Raw genomic sequence first — 18,969 nt, 5'->3', positions numbered from 1 at the left:
AGCATCAGAATTGTGTGTTTTTTTACAGAATGTAAATATGACTAATAATTGTAATATCAAGTGCATTGTTTTGGTTGCCTTGAAAGTAAAAAGTGCAATAGAGACGTGATTTTTAGGAAAGCAGTCATGTTTGGTTAATACAGGTTCTTTCAAATTTTATTATATTTTAATGGGTTTACTTTTTATGTTTTCTCAGTTTTAAAAAAGTTTGGTTACAAATCAACTATACAAAATCATTTGCTGGTGGCTGATAGGGTAATGTAATAAGTTATCAGAAGTTTTACAAGATAAAGTAGCCGCTTGAAAATTGCACTATAGGTGAAAATAGATTTGCTGACAAAATCTTTGAGATCTTCCTTAAAACCACTGTTATCATCACTACTCATTCTTTGCAGGGGATGGAGTGCTAGATCTCTCTACAAAGAAAAGCGCAAGGTTGGAAGAACCAAAATATGATCCATTGTGTTCTGAAAACTCAGTGTCTGGGTAAGCAATGTTTAGGACTCTCTTTGGCTTATTAAAAAGACAATCCAGGTTTCTCTTCTCTGGCCAGGTTTTATGTTCATAACATACCTTTATATACTGGCACACACATGTGGTTCCTATTTTGCTTTCCAAAGAATTTTTGTCACTCATAAGTGTGTGTCTATGTATATATCATATGTTTCATTTGTCTTTTTCCCTTTTTTTCTGTTTAAAGAAAAGTTATCAGAACAATCACCAAACTTTAGTTCATGTTACTAAAAATTACATGAAAATTGATTACATAACACATTAAAAGTAAGAGACTAGTAGAAGAAAATGCAAATAACTCTTCTAGAATTTATTTAGGGAACTTCAATTTTGGACAAAAATTACCATGTTAATAATTAGATGCAAAATCTTCTTCAACTAACATGAACAAGTTAAACAACTATTATCTATAATATTCCTTAATAAGAGAGAGAGCAAGCGTGTGAGAGAGAGCTCTTAATCATCATACTTATACTTGCATCATGGTTCTGACTATGGTGTGTGGTGGCAAATGGTTAAATTTCTTTATTCAGCAAGGAAAACGTTATTGCATCTGCTGAAAGCTACCACAAAATTAGTGAATTGTTTTGTTGGATTTTATGATCTTGGCATCCTCCCATCCACTAGCCATAGCAGGACCCTTTTTGTCACCTGTACGTCTTACAAATAACTTATTACAAATAGGACTACAGTAGCAGCATTTGTTGAATCATGTAAAAGTGAATTTTCTTAATTTGCTGATATGAAGAGGTTCGAAAATGAATGGCTTTGTAATTAGTGAGCTGTAAATAGTGAGTAGAAGTTTTTAAAATTGTGTCTTATTTTGCAAGAAATGGACTTGATTGTTAACTACAGCACTTTATCTTCTTGTTGTAGAAAGCCTAGTTTTGTGTAAGTCTGGGATGTTTGTGTGTAGTTATGTACTTATTGCTGCAAATTTTCTATGAGGGGGTTGACTCTTTTATTACTTGTTTAGCGGTAACGTCACGTTTCTACTAACAAAAACTCCTTCAGGATTTGGGTATTTAACGGAACGTTAATTGTATAATTAAAATTATAACAGTGTTGCTCTGCAAGCATGTGAACAAGGGAATATAGCAAGCACATGAGACTATTACCAAATACTGAGCTAGGCTATAAAGTTCTTGGAAGGGCTGCTGTAGAAGCCACGGTATGATTTTTGACACACTGTCCTACCAGAACTCTAACATTTTGCTAGGATAATCATTTAACTACCACTTCTCAAAGGCTAAAAAGTATCAGAAGCAGTGATGTTACCGAAGCAAGGAGTATAATAAAGGAGTGGACCCTTCCCTTCCATAGCTGTGTGAGAGTCTCTCATACATCAGTTTACCATCGTTTCATTCCATCCATCCAGGAGACTACACAGAAACAGAGAGGACTATGTGGAAAGAAGTGCTGAGTTTGCAGATGGTTTGCTCTCAAAAGCTTTGAAAGACATTCAGTCTGGAGCACTGGACATAAATAAAGCAGGCATACTTTATGGCATACCTCAAAAAACTTTACTTCTCCACTTAGAAGCCTTACCAGCAGGAAAGCCTGCACCTTTTAAAAATAAAACTCGAGATTTCAATGATAGTTATTCATTTAAAGACAGTAAAGAAACTTGTGCAGTCCTACAAAAAGTAGCCTTGTGGGCAAGAGCTCAAGCAGAGCGCACAGAAAGTAAACTCAGTCTACTTGAAACCTCAGAATTAAAATTCCCAACAGCTTCCAGTTACCTCCACCAGTTAACTCTACAGAGAATGGTCACTCAGTTTAAAGAAAAAAGTGAAAATCTACAATATGAAACTTCAAGTCCTACTGTACAATTAAAAATTCCTCAGCTAAGAATAAGTTCTGTGTCCAAACCACAGTCTGATACTGCTGGTCTTCTGGATGTTATGTACCACGTTTCTAAAACCTCCTCAGTCTTAGAAGGATCAGCTCTTCAAAAATTGAAAAATATCCTCCCTAAACAGAACAAAATTGAATGTTCTGGACCTGTAACTCACTCAAGTGTTGACTCCTACTTTCTGCATGGGGACCTCTCTCCTTTGTGTCTTAATGCTAAGAATGGGACAGTAGATGGAACCTCAGAAAATACAGAAGATAGTTTGGATCGTAAAGATAATAAGCAACCAAGAAAAAAACGTGGCCGCTATCGGCAGTATGACCATGAAATAATGGAAGAAGCAATTGCAATGGTAATGAGTGGGAAAATGAGTGTTTCCAAAGCACAAGGAATTTATGGGGTACCTCACAGCACTTTAGAATATAAAGTAAAAGAAAGATCTGGAACATTGAAGACTCCACCGAAGAAGAAACTCCGATTACCAGATACTGGCTTATTTAATTTGACAGATTCAGGGACTGGCAGCTGCAAAAATAGTAGCAAGCCTGTGTAGAATAATTGTTAGCAAATTGTTGTGTGTGTGTGTATGTATGTCTGTATACACACACTATGTGAGAAATACATATGCTCACTCTGACAGAAGACATGAAATTATACAGTTCAAAAACCACATACATGCCTTTTGAAAAATAGTTTTATTCAGGGTTTTCACTGTGGACAGAATTATAGAGTTGCTCACTTAATTCTGATAGTGTGTATTTAATATAATCCTTGTATAAATAGGTGAAAAGATTCAGGTTTTATTTAGTAGTCACTAGCATAAAGATGTTTCGGGAAAACAAGTATTTGTCATGTGAAGCATAATTTTTAATTGGTGACAAACCACTTTACCCATTCAATTATCCATCTTATTACGGAAATACATAACCAAGGGTTAGCAGATTTTTATAGTTCACAGAATACTTGCAATAAATTGTAAGTAACTCAGATGATACACAGCAAGGGATTTTAAAAAAAAAAAAAAGATAGTTCCTCACAAGGAAGTGGATTTGTGAAGTATTAGTAGGATATAGTACATTCTGTGAAAGAAAAAAAGTTTGTTATTTAATTATCCAATACAAGTAAGAAAAACATTTCATTACAAAAATGTGTGTTTAGCAGGCATAAACTGCATTTTTTATCATTTTAAGAAAATTTTGTTGTTGGTTTAGAAAGAAATTGGTGTTTACAAAGTGTACACTTATGAAATCTGAGAAATTACTGTAGTTATAGAATTATTAAATATGAAATAAGATGGAATACTAAGAGCATAAAATAATTTAACTTTTTTTTTAGTTTGACAATTAAGGTAACTTGTAAGGTTTAAAAAGAAAGTTGGAATGCAACTTAGAGCATGTTCATAATGTGCACAGAATGAGCTTGAGAATGGTTTGGGTTTGTTTGTTTTTTTGTTTAAACGTGCTGGTTAGTTGATGTTATGACTACTTAAAATTTATTTAAGGATTGTGTCACACTCCTATTGAAAAACCTCACTGTAACTGTAATGTATTTGCTGCTGTGACATTTCAAAACATTTTCAGTTTATCAAAATGAATACCAAGTTACATTATCATCTTGCTAATAACCAAATTTGCAGTTCAGGGTCTTGATAGAAATACAAATATGAAACAGTGAAGCTGTTTTGAATTTTCAGTAATATAAAATCTTTATAAATTTGGTAGTTAGAAGTTAGGCAGTTCATTATAAATACGTAACTTTTAATAGAATTTAAGGGAGACCAATTACCTTCATATTGCAGTTTTTACATGAATTTCAAAGTATTCACTTTGGACTTTTTATCGCACTTAATTTTTTTTTTTTTTGTAATATCAAAAGTTCATGTCTGCATATGAATAGGGGCTTGCTTCATACATTCACTACTGAACATCAATGCCCTTTTCCTCTCAACATGTAATTTTTTCTATATGTGCCTGATTTGGCATTAGATTCTCCAACTTTTATACACATGGACATGCAAACATTTTTTTCTCCACTTAAATTTTCATGTGTATGGGTTAATGATAGAAATTAAATGGGACATTAGATACATATGGGCCACATCATGTAATTTCATTTATTGATAAACTTGCCATTAAATTCAGTGGAGAGCATGCTGCAATACTGGTGACAAAATCTAGCCCATATCTATTAACACTACTTAAAAAATGACAACTGCCACTTTAAAACAGAATAATCCTTTGAAACTGCACAACCAGTATCTCAGTTCTTTGGTCTCTCAGATCTATACTGAATCTTCTTCAGTCATTAAGGTTTACTTGCATATTACAGAATGAATCTCTCAGGCACATAATGATTCTTGGGGTGTCCTGTGCAGGGTCAGGAGTTGGACACAGTGATCCTGGTAGGTCCCTTCCAACTCAGCTTAATCTGTGATTCTATGATTTTAAGCAGAACTATACCCAATAAGGAGTTGCAGAACAGCAGATGTCAGGGTCATCTTTCATTTTAAAAGAATTAAGCCATATTTTGTGAGGGCCAGAAGGATTAATTTGTGAATATATCCCCACTGAAAAAATGCAGCTAAAAAACCTTAAAAGTTTCAACATCTGTATTTATACAGTTTTACTTGCAAAAATCTGGGGCTTCAATACATTGCCTAATATTTGTACCATACTGATGTTTTCTACTCCTCAGACATTGTTAGAAATTTGAATCAGAACTTTATAGTGAAGGCAAGTGACAGTACTCTTTTTATATAATTTAAAAGATGACCTGACCAAAAATTTAACAGGATTCATAAAATCAGGGATCATTTTACTATTGACTTAACAGTACTCAGTAGTTTTGTATGTAATATTATAATTAATTTTCAACATTTTAGTACTTGTATTTATTTTTTGGTCAGAAATAGTAATTAAAATATTTTTTGATAGTTTATAGATGATACTCAACCTGTAAGTGTTTAAAGAACAGAATTATTTGTTTCTAATTATTAGGCTAATGTTTAATTACACAACTAAGGAAAGGCAGGGAAATGTGTAAATTCTCCTCCCCCAACCCCTATGTATTTCATTATTGTCATTTAAATTATACATTTTGAACTATTTTATAAATTCAGTTACCAGTCACTACTTAGTAATTGACAATTTCTGAAAATTCCTGTTTCAGCAGAATTTTAAATGAAGGCGAAAGCAAGCCCTACATGCTTTCTACTTATTTGAATGTTTCTCAAGTATTTTATATTAAAAAACAGTGCCTCTGTTTTTAGAACTACTGCTCAGTAAAGTTGTTTAAACCATTTCTGGTAGCTAATGACAATTTTATATTAAATTGTATATTAACTTTAGTGAGACTGATTTTTTTAGTTGTTTACAGTACAAATACTTGTATTTGTTTTTTAATTGCAGTATTTCCATTGTCGCAGTAATTTAGTAAAACTCTGTGGCTGCCTTGATTTTTGACAGATTTTTGTTAACAACTGATTTTTAGGCAATTAGTTATATTTATGCATAAATCAATTGCACTATAATTCATGAATTATTTATTACAATATTTTCTAATGAATTCATGTATTTGTCTTGTGTTGTAAATGTACTGTAATTCTGTTTCTTCTTTGTGTTGTTATATTCCTAAATCTGATTGTATGAATTTAATTGTTTAGTTAACGTGTTTCTACGTTGTAATTTGTAGTAAAGCACTTCAATGCTTTTGCACATAAATTTACAACACTGATGTGTGATTGATTTGCTCATTCAGTAAAAAAAAAAGAAAGAAACAAAAACCTGTACACTGACTTATTTGACTTATTCCTGAGGCACAAGTTGATTACCAGTGGCATAAGATCAAGAACTGTACAAATTAAGATCATAATGACCAATTTGCTGTGAGAATTTTATCAGAAATAGTAGCTCTAAGGAAGGACAGTTTCTTTCCTCAGAATTGATTAATTACTAATGAGAAGAAAAACAGAAAATTAATTTTTTAACACCCCCTTCAGTTAGCAGCTGAAAATTGTAAATAGGGTATAGCTTTTTTGAGGTACTTATTTACCTAATGAAGTCAGAAAACAAACATTTCTGTAAGCTAGATTTACATTTCTATGGTAGTTCCATGCTGTTTGTATAAGTACTTGAAAGTATGTTGTGTTCCGGTTTTGTTCCTGTTCCCAGTCTGTAAAGATCTTGCTGGAGTGATCTGTCTTCTCTCTAGCTGAGACGACAGGGGAAGGAAGGGCCTCTTTAGGGAGTCCTCTGATAGAGCTCTTTCCTGATAGTTTTTGTGGAGGAGGAGAAGTTTTGCCTCTTTATATGTAAATTAATACACTGAAAGTCTGGTAATTAACCTTATCACATTGCTGCCTTTGTGCCATTTTTGGACTCTAGTCAATCCCCACTCCATGTTACTAACTGCCCCTATCTGCCAGAAGGGAAACATCATTCCATGCTTAACCTTTGTCTTGAGCAAAACAAAAGGTACCAGGGCAGCAGTGCATATTGATCTTCTCACCTCTCAACACCCTGGTTTCCTGCCCACTCTCTCCAGCCATCTTTTTGTGTGTGGTTTGGAGGAAGTGTGCAGTTTGTCAAAGTGATAGGTCTTCCTTCTGTGAAATTATTGCTTAAGACTTTTATCCTGAGGATAGTCTAAACTGCAGGGTAACAACATAAATTTAAAGAGATACAGGAAGGTCTTACAGGAAACTGAAGTATAATTCCATAGTTGTATTGAAAAGCTACTAAAAATTAGTGTGTTTAAATATATTAACATCTCTACAGGGAGAGACACTTCAAAGAGAATGTGTTGCTTTAATGCTTTGTGTAGTAAGCTCTGCTCCCAAATGGTGGCAGAGTAAGGGCTCAGTGTGTTTTTACAAACTTAGAGGATCATTTGGACTCTGTGTAGAATAGATGAAAGCTGTCTGTTGTCTGTCAGCTTTAGAAACTAACTCACATTAAGGGGAAGCAGGTTATAGATGTCACACAAGGGTGGATAATCAGGACAGAAATTGTTTTAAAAGAATGTTCATTATGTCTGTGATAATCTGAATATTGCTTTATACAACAAATACATCTCCACAGAGCAAATTCAAAACAGTTTTGAGGCCTGTGGATGATTTGGTCACTCACTTTGAAAAGGTTGTAAAGTTCCAGAAGGTTCTTCCACCAATGAACAGACTTCAAATAGCAGTTATGGATACAAGTCCTCTATATTTAAAGCTCTCCAGTGAAACTATAGACACACCTTGTAAGTCTAGACAGATAGAAAGGTACCTGTTTAGAAATTCAGTCTAAAGAAGACTCTGCTATAGCTATCTTTTCAACAAATTACAAAAAAAGCAAATTTACTCTGGTTTGCAAACAATATGGAAAATTAAAACCTAATGGCATATGGCATATTGATTGATTTTTTGTTTGTTTTTTTTTTTTTTAATCTGGCCTTTCAAAACATTAATTAAAATTTTGGTGGGGAGGGCAATTACCTTTTTTCCTTAACTGTGTTATTAGAATAAGCTTTCTTTTTACAAGTGTAGTAATTTTGGTATCTTGTGACTCCTGAATTTGATGGAGTAACAGTCAGTCTTTTCTTAGTGTAGTGGCATTTCAAAAAGAATCCAGTCCTGACACTGACATTCCCTTGAATAATGCAGGTTTTACTCTAGATTGCAAGTGCAAAGAGGTTTGTTTTTTTTTTTTAAGACATAATAGTTTCAGATTAAATAAAATCACAACTTCAACTAATACCATCACAATTGTATTATGCCTTTATGAGTTAGTATCATCTAGACACCTGATTTTGAATGTATACAATTTCATACTGAATATTACAGGGGAAGGAAAAGAATCATGAAAATTATGCACAGTTGGCTGGTTTTAAGCTCTAAACTTTAAAATCTCTCTAGGACAGTAAAAATACAAGCTTGTGTGTAATAAATTCCAGTAAGAAACTTGAAGCTAAAAGTTACTATTGATGCTTGTAATTTTGGGTATGACTTAATGAATTAATAGGTCGCTATATTTAAATACAGCACATTAAATTTTGATCCATACAGTTGTAAAACAAATCAAAATGAAAATTTTTGAAGTATAGAAATGCAAAAAAAAATTACAGGGGATAATAGTAGGGGAAAAAAGTTAGTGTCATGTTCAGAGTTTGGTGATATGTTTAAACTATACATACTTTTCTAAAACAGAATTCTTCCAACATTTTCTGCTCATACAATTGGTTTCAATGAAACATTTGAACTAGTTGTTAACTATCTGTTGATAGTTGCTATCCAGCATAAGGATTTTGTATTTAATTGAAGAAATACCTGTATTAATTTCTACCATGGAAAATTTTCAGCTTTTCAGTATAAGTGATTGATTAGGTAAGTAGTGACATTAGTTTTAATAATTTATAAGAAATTTATTAAATAGTTAAAGTAGCATTTTATAAAGTTATTTTTTAACTAATACATTTGAGAACAACTGCTTAGCAATCCTTAGATATAGGCCTACCTTATTTAAAGGACATTTAAAGGATATTAACTTTATCTCAGAAATTACTTATTCCAGTGGTGATTATCTCTCTTTCTGTTTAAGGAATTGGTGTGTATGCACATGCCTGAGTGTTTAATATATTCCAATAAAGAGTTTGTGATGCACCACTGCTTTTTTTAAAAAAAAAATTGAAAGGGAAAAATATTACCTGCAAAGAGCACTAGGCTATTTTTTCCATTTTCTGTTAGCTTGTTAAGTGTTCTTTAAAAACAAATATAGAAATAAAAATGTCTTCAGAAATACCTTTAAGTGTATCCTGAAGAGTACTCAATACACTTGAGTATTTAAATATCCAAGAGTGGGATTCAGGAGAGATGGATCCATTCTTTCTTCTGCCACAACCTTGGACCTCAGTCATTTACCTTCTTTGTGCCCTAGTTAGTGAAATGGGAGTAATACCAAGTTTGCTGGGTTCTTGGTCAGGTTTTCTTTGATTAATAGTTAAGATAGTTTGAAATACCAGAAAGTTAACATTGTTGTAATTACAGTTAGGTTCAGTAAACTGTATTTCGAATTATCCTTTTTGCCTTTAATTTCATCATTATTTTTCTTAATGGTAGCATAGTGCTATCTCTGATAAGATGCACATCATTGCTAGTGACACTTGCAAGCATGATTGAATACTGCAAATAGAACAGAACTGTTTTGTAAACGTCAGGTTTTTAGGCTTGAGTTTAACCATTATAACAAACATTAGATGTGGTGTTTTACTGTAATTTATATTTTGTTTTGATTTGTTTTCATTTTCAGTTCAAGCTCAACAGCTGATGCAAATTCAGAGGAAACAGCTAATTTGGAAAAAGGAAAATCAACATTAATCAAAGTTTTGGAGTCTTTTTGTTCATATCACTGGCAACAGACTTTGGCTATGTTAAAATTCCTAATACAGGATGAAAATGTTCCTATAGCTTGCAGTTGCAAGCAAACACATTTGGTCCACTCTGAAACTCCCAGTTCCCTTACTGAAGAGGATGCTGACGTTCCATTTTGCAGTTGCAATGGACAAATGCTGACAAAAAGGTGCTGTTTACAAAATCAAAGGCCAAACACTTGTTTACCACCTCTGTCTGTTTGTATTAAAGATTTCCATTCTTTGTCATGTCAAGCTGTAGCAATTGGATGTATTAAGACAATGGTGAACAAAGCATGTAGTTCTCCTAAGTATTGTGCAGACCAGTTGCAAAATTATAACAGGCATTCTGTGAAAGCAGCAGCATGTACATATTCAGCTAAGGACTGTGACCTCTTAAGCAGCATTAAAAATTCAAACCGATCCCGCAGCCCATCGCCACCTCCACTATCACCTGTACACAGCAAAGAATTTGAATTGTCAGAAGGAATAGTTATGGATTTTCCAACTTTAGACAACAACAAGCTTGAAATATCCATCAACCAACCTCCATCCCTCTTGCCAGCTGAAGGAAGCAAGGGAGAATTTGAATATGAGGGTAAAACATGCAAAGGAAAAGAGACTGACTATTCAGATGGAGCACTGGTATCAGCAGACCAAGAAAGCAGTGATGGTTATACAGACTCTGAGAAAGGTGAACATTCTGCCATTTTTCAAGATCTAATGGACCGCATTAATGAGAAGTTGAAATCAATAGACACTACAGATCTAGCAACAAATCTTGTAAAACTTTCTAGCAGTGACAGGGCACCAGAAAATGATGTCAAATTAGGAGACTTCATAACTTCTCTTTTGCATAATGCTAAGGCGAGTGATTACAGCTTTATGGAATTACTTCGCCAACATGATAAACAAGTGGAAAATAAAATTATCCAAACAAGATTTCGCAAGCGTCAGGAAACTTTATTTGCAACATATAATTCTCCTGATTCACCAGTCATTCGTCGACAGTCTTTGCAAATCAAGAGGGAGCTTGCAAGCCTTGATGAAACTCTTGTAAGAAAAAAGTCAATTTGTGAGAGAAATACAAAGAAATCTACAAAAAAATTTGATAAAATGCATCCAACTAAAAGACATAGTTTTACTGTGATAGAAGATGAGACTTTGCAACATCTTGACAGTAATCCATGTGTGAATTGTCAAACCAAACCAATGTGCTTTCCAGTACACCAAACAGAGTCTTTCAAACTACCTCTTACTAATTTTCAGACCAGCTCCAGCTTTTTAGTTCTTTCAGAAAACACTGCTATTGCAGCCAGCCAAGCAAAACTCCCAAATACAGAAGGAGATTGTGCAACCTTTAAAGAGACTGGTCAGATTTCTCTGAAGGATGAGAGCAATGAAATCTTGGGTAGAAGTAAACGTACCATTGTGCCTCCTGGATGGTACTCTGTGTATGTAACAAATAACATCATGTTTAGAAAGTCATCCAGTGCAAAAAAGTCTTTAAGAAGTTTGGAAAAAATGAAAATAAATAAAAAGGTTCATGCTGAAAGATGCAGTGACATAAATATAAGCAAAATTATGAGAGACACAAATCTGCAAGTTGTTGTGGAGCGTTTAGAAGATACAATAAACTTAGCCAGAAAGACTAGCAACTCATTCTTGGATAGTTACAAAATAAGCCAAAAATTAAATGATAATGCTTATGAACAGGTTATGAACCCAACTACTAGAAGGGGCTTACCTTTCACTCTGAGTGAAACGGGATGCACAGGACAAAGCTTCCTTCCACATTCACATGCGCCAAGCAGCAGTAAAATCAAAGCAATTTGTGTTGCATCAAACACCCAAGAAACTGTTATAGATCAAGAAATTAATGGCAGCCTGTTGAAATCTCTGACCTTTAATTCAAGCAGTTCAACTTCCAGTAATGGGGGCTTGCATGCAACATCTGAAGCTGGGGAGATCCCATCTCCTTTAAACTACTCTAGTCCTATTAAGCTTATGTTTGTCTCAGAAGTTAATAGTCATGAAGGAGTCAAATATACTCTGACATCTGCAGCTGCATCTTCTAAGAGAAGCACAGATCTTTGTTTATTTCAAGGGCACACAAACACTTTGTTAGATAAACAGGCCACAGGTGACCTTTCTCATGCAGTCTGTGTCAAGGGTTGTGATTGCAGTGAAAATGATGCTAAGGAGGAGTCAAGCTGCATTTATGCAGAAACAGTTACAAGCTCTTGTCCGGTTGGTCAAACTAATATAAATGACTCAAAAAAAAAAGATGAAGTTGTGGAGAAATCAAGTAGTAGCAGTGAATCAGTTTTCAAAAGAAAACCTGGTAGACCAAAGAAAATAGGTCCTCAAGTAGTCAAGCAGGTTAAGAGACCTATTGGACGGCCTCCTAAACCAAAAGTAGACGTGAGTGGAAGCACAAAACCTAGACCTGAACTTAGCGGTGGTGGTAAAAGTGCCAAATCTGATGCAGCAGCAATGGAAGAAGTTAACAGCAACAAAAATATTACCGTGACAGTTGTTTTTGGAAGGTCAAGAAGAACTAAGAGACATGTTTCTGAAGGTAATCTAAATCTAATCAGCATTCTGCCCACACAACATGTTGATGTTCATTTTTCCAATGATCCCAGCAAAGCAAGGCACAATGCAGAAACTGGAAATGCTTTGACTGAAATGGTAAAAGCCTTCCAGAATCCTTCTACTGAAGGGGAGGTCTCTGGTTATGACTATGTCAGGCCTATCAAGAGTAATCTGGCATCACCACATCCTTGCAGCAATGTTATACGGCAGATGAAGAAACCATTAACCACCGTTCGGAAACCTGGCAGGCCAGCAAAAGTGAAAATTTCCGGCATATCAGTGACTGTCAGTAGACTTTCACCTCAGGAAAGGAAAGTGAGCATCAGCAACAGTTTGCCTCCTTTACAACCACAGAATGTGTTAGAAAGAAACATACCACAGGAAATAAAAAATCAACTGTGCAATAATATGGGTCAAGTAAAGAACATGCAGAAAGATTCTAGAGAGGATGGATCACTCAATGTTACTGCAACAGTGTCAAGAAAACGTGAAATTCCATCGAGACACTCTGCTCGAGACAGAAAACCTTCACTGCATTTTTTGCATTCCTTAGCATCTTCTAGTGCATTTACTTGTAGAAGTGCCTTACTACATAAATCTTACAAACTCCATTTGAAAAAAGCTAAAGAGCGAAAGGAAAAACTTAAATCAAATCAGAGCACAGCATCCAAAGATACCTCAGAACTGAGAAATTCAGGAAATGCTAAAAAGGATCTTAAGGATGGTGAATTTGGGCCCATTAATGAAGTGTCATCAGATCCCATTTTTTCATCAAATCCCTCTCTCAGGTGGTGGCCTACTTCCACTTCAAGTGACACCTTGTTGGAAGAACTAAACAATAGATTTGAACAGATGACTAATACCTGGTTGAGAGTGGGGGGAAGTGACTTTGACAAACGTGTATGTGAGAAAAGGGATCTCATTGAACAAGACTGTAATACTGAAATGTCAGACTCTTTAGACTCCTGCCTTGTAGAACTTGAAACATCACCTATAAAAATGCTTTTCCAGAAAAAGTGTAATATGAATGAACTCTGCACCTGGTTTATGCAAACTACAGAAACACAGTCTCTCTCTCTTGTGAGAAAGGCAAATGCTCGCAGTCCCTTAGAAGTAGTTAGTACTAGAGAGATAAAGATGGAAACTAAACAATCTGATCCTAGTACTTGCCCTTTCAGAAAGCACTTTAAAAAGTTTGCACTATCCTCCCCTTCAAAACCAGCAGGGAAATTGCAAATATTACATAACATGGTGAGGTCTCCAGTCTTAAGCATGAAAAGTAATTTCACTTTAGCCAGGTTAAAAAGAAATGAATTTAAGAAGTTGCAGCATGATAGGTGGGGACAAACTAAAAAGCTCTATAATCAGGCTCCTGGAGGCTGGAAATCAAAAAAGAAAAATCTGCAGTTATTCTGCCAAAGCCAGTTGTTTAAAAGTACAAGTGGGGAAGCCAATGATGAAACACCCAAGCTCCAGGAGAAAAATACAGTAGAAATCCAGCCCACTCAGACTTTGGTAGAGTCTCAGAATAGCCTCTTGCCAACTGAAAATGAAGCCAGAGATGCATTTGTTCAACAGATGATGGGATCTTCTGACTTTAACCCACATCCTGGTTTAGCAAATATACTTAAGTCACATTCAGAGGCAAATGGAACAATTCGTTGCCAGCAAAATGTTAGAAAAGAACAAAGCCAAGATAAACTGTTTCAAAATACTTGGAAAGCCAAAACCTTTAAAGACTGTAGGATATTTTTGAGAAAAATCAACCATCTTGAGCAGCACAATTCATTTAAGTTAAATAGTGTGATTTATTCTCCTGAAGCTGTTGACAGTAAAAGCACTCAGGCCTATATGGAAGAACAAAGACATCCTCTTTTAAGGTCCCATTCTACTAAAAAAAATACATTAAAGAAACAAGAAAATGAAGTGGAAACATCTAAAGGATCTAATTCTTCTAAAGTGACTGAAAAGCTGGATGGCCAGTTTCACAGCAGAAAATTAAGTAGTAGTGTAAACCAGGACGATAATCCTGCTGGTAGTTCTGAAGGTCTTACTAGAATAAATAAAAGAAAAAGTCCACAATGGGAGACCACTGATACAGATTTAAGAAAAAGGCATAAGAGACAATCATGCAGTAGTGGACAAATGGCACCTTATTACTCAAAGTACCAAGTAGGTAAGTTCCTGTTCCCCACTTCATCTTAAAATTGAAACCCTAAAGAATTGGAGAAGTCAAACAACTAAGCACCTTTTTTTTTTAATTGCATGTTACTCATTTTAATTTCAGAAAAGTCATGAAATTAAACATTGCATAACATCAGGATAATTCAGAAAGTGCAATTTTAAAATATGTATAATGTTTTGCACCATTCTTTCAGCTCTGATAAGCTAACAGATATAGTTCAGACAGACAAGAAGTCAAGTTCTGGCATTCTGAAGTCAGTCACAACTGACTGTTGAATTCAAAAGGAACATAATTTCATTCCATTGTGTAGTTTCTCATAGTGTGAGGACGGGTAAGCTATAAAATGAAGCATAAATTCAGTGCATTAACATATAGCTGGTTTTAAAAAATTCTGTCTGAATGATTTCTGTTACAATTCTGTAGTAGTTTTGTAATTTTACATTAAAGGATAGTATTTTGTACTTCTGAACATTTTTCAGTCAGAGACCCATTTTGGTATCCTTTCCATGAAATCTACTGACTCTGAGGGGTTTGCACATTGAATCCTTACACAACAATTTAAAATGCAAAATTATTTTTGACATACAGTTACTATGCTAACTACTTTGGCTTGGAATCTTTTTAGGCTAGTGTGAAATTAAATAATTTTTTAAAGATAGGTATTTATAAATACATTGTAATACAACTGTGATCTCAGGCATTATATTACTTAGAAAGAGGGCACATTTGTGTAATTATTTCTTCTGTTGGGTGAAGAGATCTCCTTAAACAGAAGTCTCAGCACATTTCAATGAAATTACTAAGGTGTGAAATCCTCACCAAGTAAAATACAACTCCAGCAATGTGATTTAAATCAATGCCTTTGTAGAAACAATATTGTATTAGTTAATCTGATATATTGCCCAAATAAAGAAACCTTATTCAAAATATCACCGCAAAATCTTAGGTCCTCCTTTGTAAACTATCTTGCAGAGAAGGATCTCTGATAATAAATGGAAAGGTTAATTTAAATTGTAATATAAACAACTTAATGTCTCTTGTATGCTTTCTTTCTTTTGTACTTTATGTGATATATAGAATTCTTCATATTAAGCTCATTCAGTATAACCTTGCTTTTTCCTAAGCACAGCATTTTTTATCTGTAGACTACTCTTTTCTATTTTAATTCATTGATCTGGGGCCAAGCTCAACATAAATAACATGTTTTTTGGGAAATTAAAGCTTTGACACAAAATTGCTGTTAAAAAAATAACTAGAAAAGGAAAGGATAGCACATATCCATTTCTGTATTGCAAATGAGGAAAGAGCTCTCTCATACTTGTAACTCATTGAGAAAATGTTAACATTCCGATTATATTTATCTGCAAATGTGTTTTTTTTCCTATGGTAATGCAAGACCTATTACTGTGATATGGTCTCATGTTAGTTTTAATTGGGATTCAACTTTATCTACCTGATAACTTTCATCCTTCAGTTTTGGATCTTCAGGAAATCTGATAACTATTTTGGTATTTTACATTCCTTCATTTACAGTTTTTGTTATTTTCCCTTTTACTCATGGTTTCTCATGTCAGTCATTGTCTTTAGAAAGACTATGATAGGAAGTTCATTGATAAAGGAAATGTTAAAAGACAAAGAATGATGATTCTGGAATTGTCTACACACTTGTAATCCCAGATCTTTCTTAGGGGTACTATTGCATTATCAGAGGATTTTCTGGTATTGGAAGGATGTCTTGTTTTGCTGTGTTGATTCAACATTGTGTACTCTCTGCACCAGCCAAGGAAATCATACAAACATTTTTAGTCTAATATAACTACTCCCTAAAAAGAAGCAACATGATTTCTAGCTGTGCATGCATGTGATTTCAAACATAATTCCTGCATCTGGAAGTTTAATGCACATGAAAACATCATGTTTTGTTCATATGTTCTTTGGATTGTATTTTCATTTATGTGGTACCATAAATTATATCATTGTTCTGTTGTCATGCTTGAAATGTTGTTATAGATACATTTGTGGTCAGTATTTGAAGTTTTTCTTCAACTTTTGCGGATCTTGCTTGGGGTCTTACCAAGTGTTCTTGAAAGAGAGAGATGTTGTGATGCTGTTTTATTGTGAAACATTGTGGTAGGTGGGAAGAATGTTGTTACCAAATTTTTATGTACACTTGATTTTAATTAACATGTGCAAGCAGGAATAAAAAATTGAATTCTTACAGCTCAAGATAGTGTCCACCAACCAGAACTAGCCATGGATTCATTGCAGCAACATAAAAGAGTTAATTGCTTTTTCTCATTGCATGTTGTGTTCAAGATAAGGTGGCTGGTAGATACATGGGTGCTTTTGATGTTTGTTGCTATTTCAGAACTGTTGCTTCCACAATGCATTTGATGTATTGAGTAACAGCTCCCTTTTACTCTAAATCCATCTTCTGGCAATTTCAATTTCTATTATTCTATTATTGCTATTCTCCACTGTGTAAAGAAATTACATAAGTGTGTTTTTAGGAAAGCATTTGGTTTTATTTCACGAGAGTAGTTTACTTGTAACACTGAAGGTCACATTCACATGCTTTGGACTTGGGCAAAAGATTTCAAGAGAGCCAAGCTAAAATACAAAAACCCAATTAATCCAATGATAAAACAGGACATGTAAAATACTCCATTTTATGATCTTACAATGTACTGAAGATTTTTTAAATCTGCTTCAGAGGTGTGGACTTCATACAGATGGAAAAGAAACTGTGAACCTTCTACAGTAGCAGGCAGAGCTGACATCACAGACCTGTGGATTTGCCCTTCATATCAGTTTGCATACAAAAGCTTTTAAAAATCAATTTCTATCACTTAAAGTTAGGATATTTTTAATTTAACATGAATTTTTTTTCATTTTCACCCTTATATTTTGGGTTTTCTTCAAGTAGTCTGGAGTTTTAGATCTACTGGATTTGTTGACAGAGAACATGACTTTTAATTTTAATTTTGTGTGATGTTTGAATGTGGTTTTTAAATTCTACCTTAATGAAATCAAGTTAGTGCAGTACTTGAAAACTATTGGAGTTGTGAGTCTAATTGGTCTCTTCATTGTGCATATAAAATAACATCTGTATTTATATTACAGACAAACATTTTCTTAAACTTAACTTCCATTACTATAAGTTTGCTAAAAATTCTATTAATTCTTTTTTACACATCTGTGTTAGTGTGGCTTTAATATTCTAGTACTGCTGCTTGTCTCATGGTAGTGCAATCCAGCAATGATAATGCTACAAATGGGAACCCCTCTCCCTGCTACTGTGAATGACCTAGTGATAAACAAGATTGCTTTTAGCAAGTTGGTCAGCTTTCATGAAGGACCACATTCTACACCCCTAATGAGCCAGAAATTAAAAATATTAGCTTAGGAAAAGTGCAGAGGAAACATACTGTTACAGTTCATTAAATCCCTTGACTTTAAGAAGGCTCTTTTCATCAGAGGGTTACCTGGCTCTAAAATAAGTTTCACCTGTGATGCAGAGCAAGCAGATAGAAATTTTCATACCTGTAGTTCCCAGAGAAGAAGTTACCTTTTCACAAGAAGACATAAACCTAAGTAAGAGCATTAATAGAAATGTAAGAAGAGTATTAATGACTGTTCTCAGTAAATGGGCCATTTTTAATGCAGAAAGGTACACTTGATATACAGTTGACTATACATGTGTAATAAATCTTTACTCATTTAATGAACTTAATGGTCTCTGCCTCATTCCCATGCAACAACAGCAGCTCCCATGCCACAGTCTAATGCTCCATTTTCTTTTACACTCTGGAATTCTACTTGCCAAATTACATACTCTCCTTTTCTTTTTCTCACATCATCATGTCAACTAATGTGGGGTGTGTAGGTTTTGGGTGCTGTTTAGTTTTAAACTGCAGTTATTTTCAAATTGACTTAGAGTGTGCTGTTACTCATCTTTTGAAGGTTCTGAGCTAAGAATTTTTGCTTCTTTGAATAAGAACTTTTTAAAATAACTTGGTTCTGAGGTCTTCAAATTTCTTTACCTGCTAGGATATGTATTTTTCTGTAGTTTAGTGCCCTGGTCATTAAGCTTTGTATAGGATTTATATATATATATATATACTCAGTGTTATACCTAAGCTGGAGTGCTTTTTACATAAATTCAGTATTGTTTTGCTGTCTGTTTTTAATTTTACCTCTTCAAAAACTGAGAAACTCATAGTCATGTTTTCCTATTTGTCCATAATCGTGAGGAAATGGCTAAATTTTTCTGCTTTCTTTAGGAAACTGGTAATAGTAAATAAATATAGACAATCTTCTCTTTTTCTTTGTAAGCCTTTTTCTAGAAGAGAAAATAGTTTTCCAAGGCCTGCACAGTACTTTTGAAAATCTGACAAGTACATATCCATTTTTTAATCCTCTCTTCTGA

At 34.2% G+C, this 18,969-nt stretch overlaps 1 protein-coding gene across 9 annotated transcripts in view; it reads left to right on the top strand.

The window, feature by feature from the left end:
- The window catches only part of LCORL (ligand dependent nuclear receptor corepressor like), an 82,036-nt gene that overhangs the window by 50,107 nt on the left and 12,960 nt on the right, over nucleotides 1–18,969 (top strand). For 2 of the 9 annotated variants that reach the window (XM_079307458.1, XM_079307459.1), the window contains exons 6-7: nucleotides 396–486; nucleotides 9,658–14,531. The exons of 1 other annotated variant lie outside the window; for it this stretch is intronic. In XM_079307458.1, the coding sequence (XP_079163584.1) occupies nucleotides 396–486; nucleotides 9,658–14,531 (4,965 nt within the window). Of the gene's footprint in view, nucleotides 1–395; nucleotides 487–1,891; nucleotides 3,375–9,657; nucleotides 14,532–18,969 lie in introns of those variants that run through there. 6 more of the 9 variants (XR_013774489.1, XM_079307462.1, XM_079307461.1 and 3 more) reach the window with 5 other exon arrangements.

The sequence above is a fragment of the Erithacus rubecula genome (genome assembly GCF_903797595.1).
Source record: "Erithacus rubecula genome assembly, chromosome: 5".
Taxonomy (NCBI): domain Eukaryota; kingdom Metazoa; phylum Chordata; class Aves; order Passeriformes; family Muscicapidae; genus Erithacus; species Erithacus rubecula.
The sequence above is the reverse complement of the archived record's forward strand: the minus strand, read 5'-3'. Positions and strand labels throughout refer to the sequence as shown.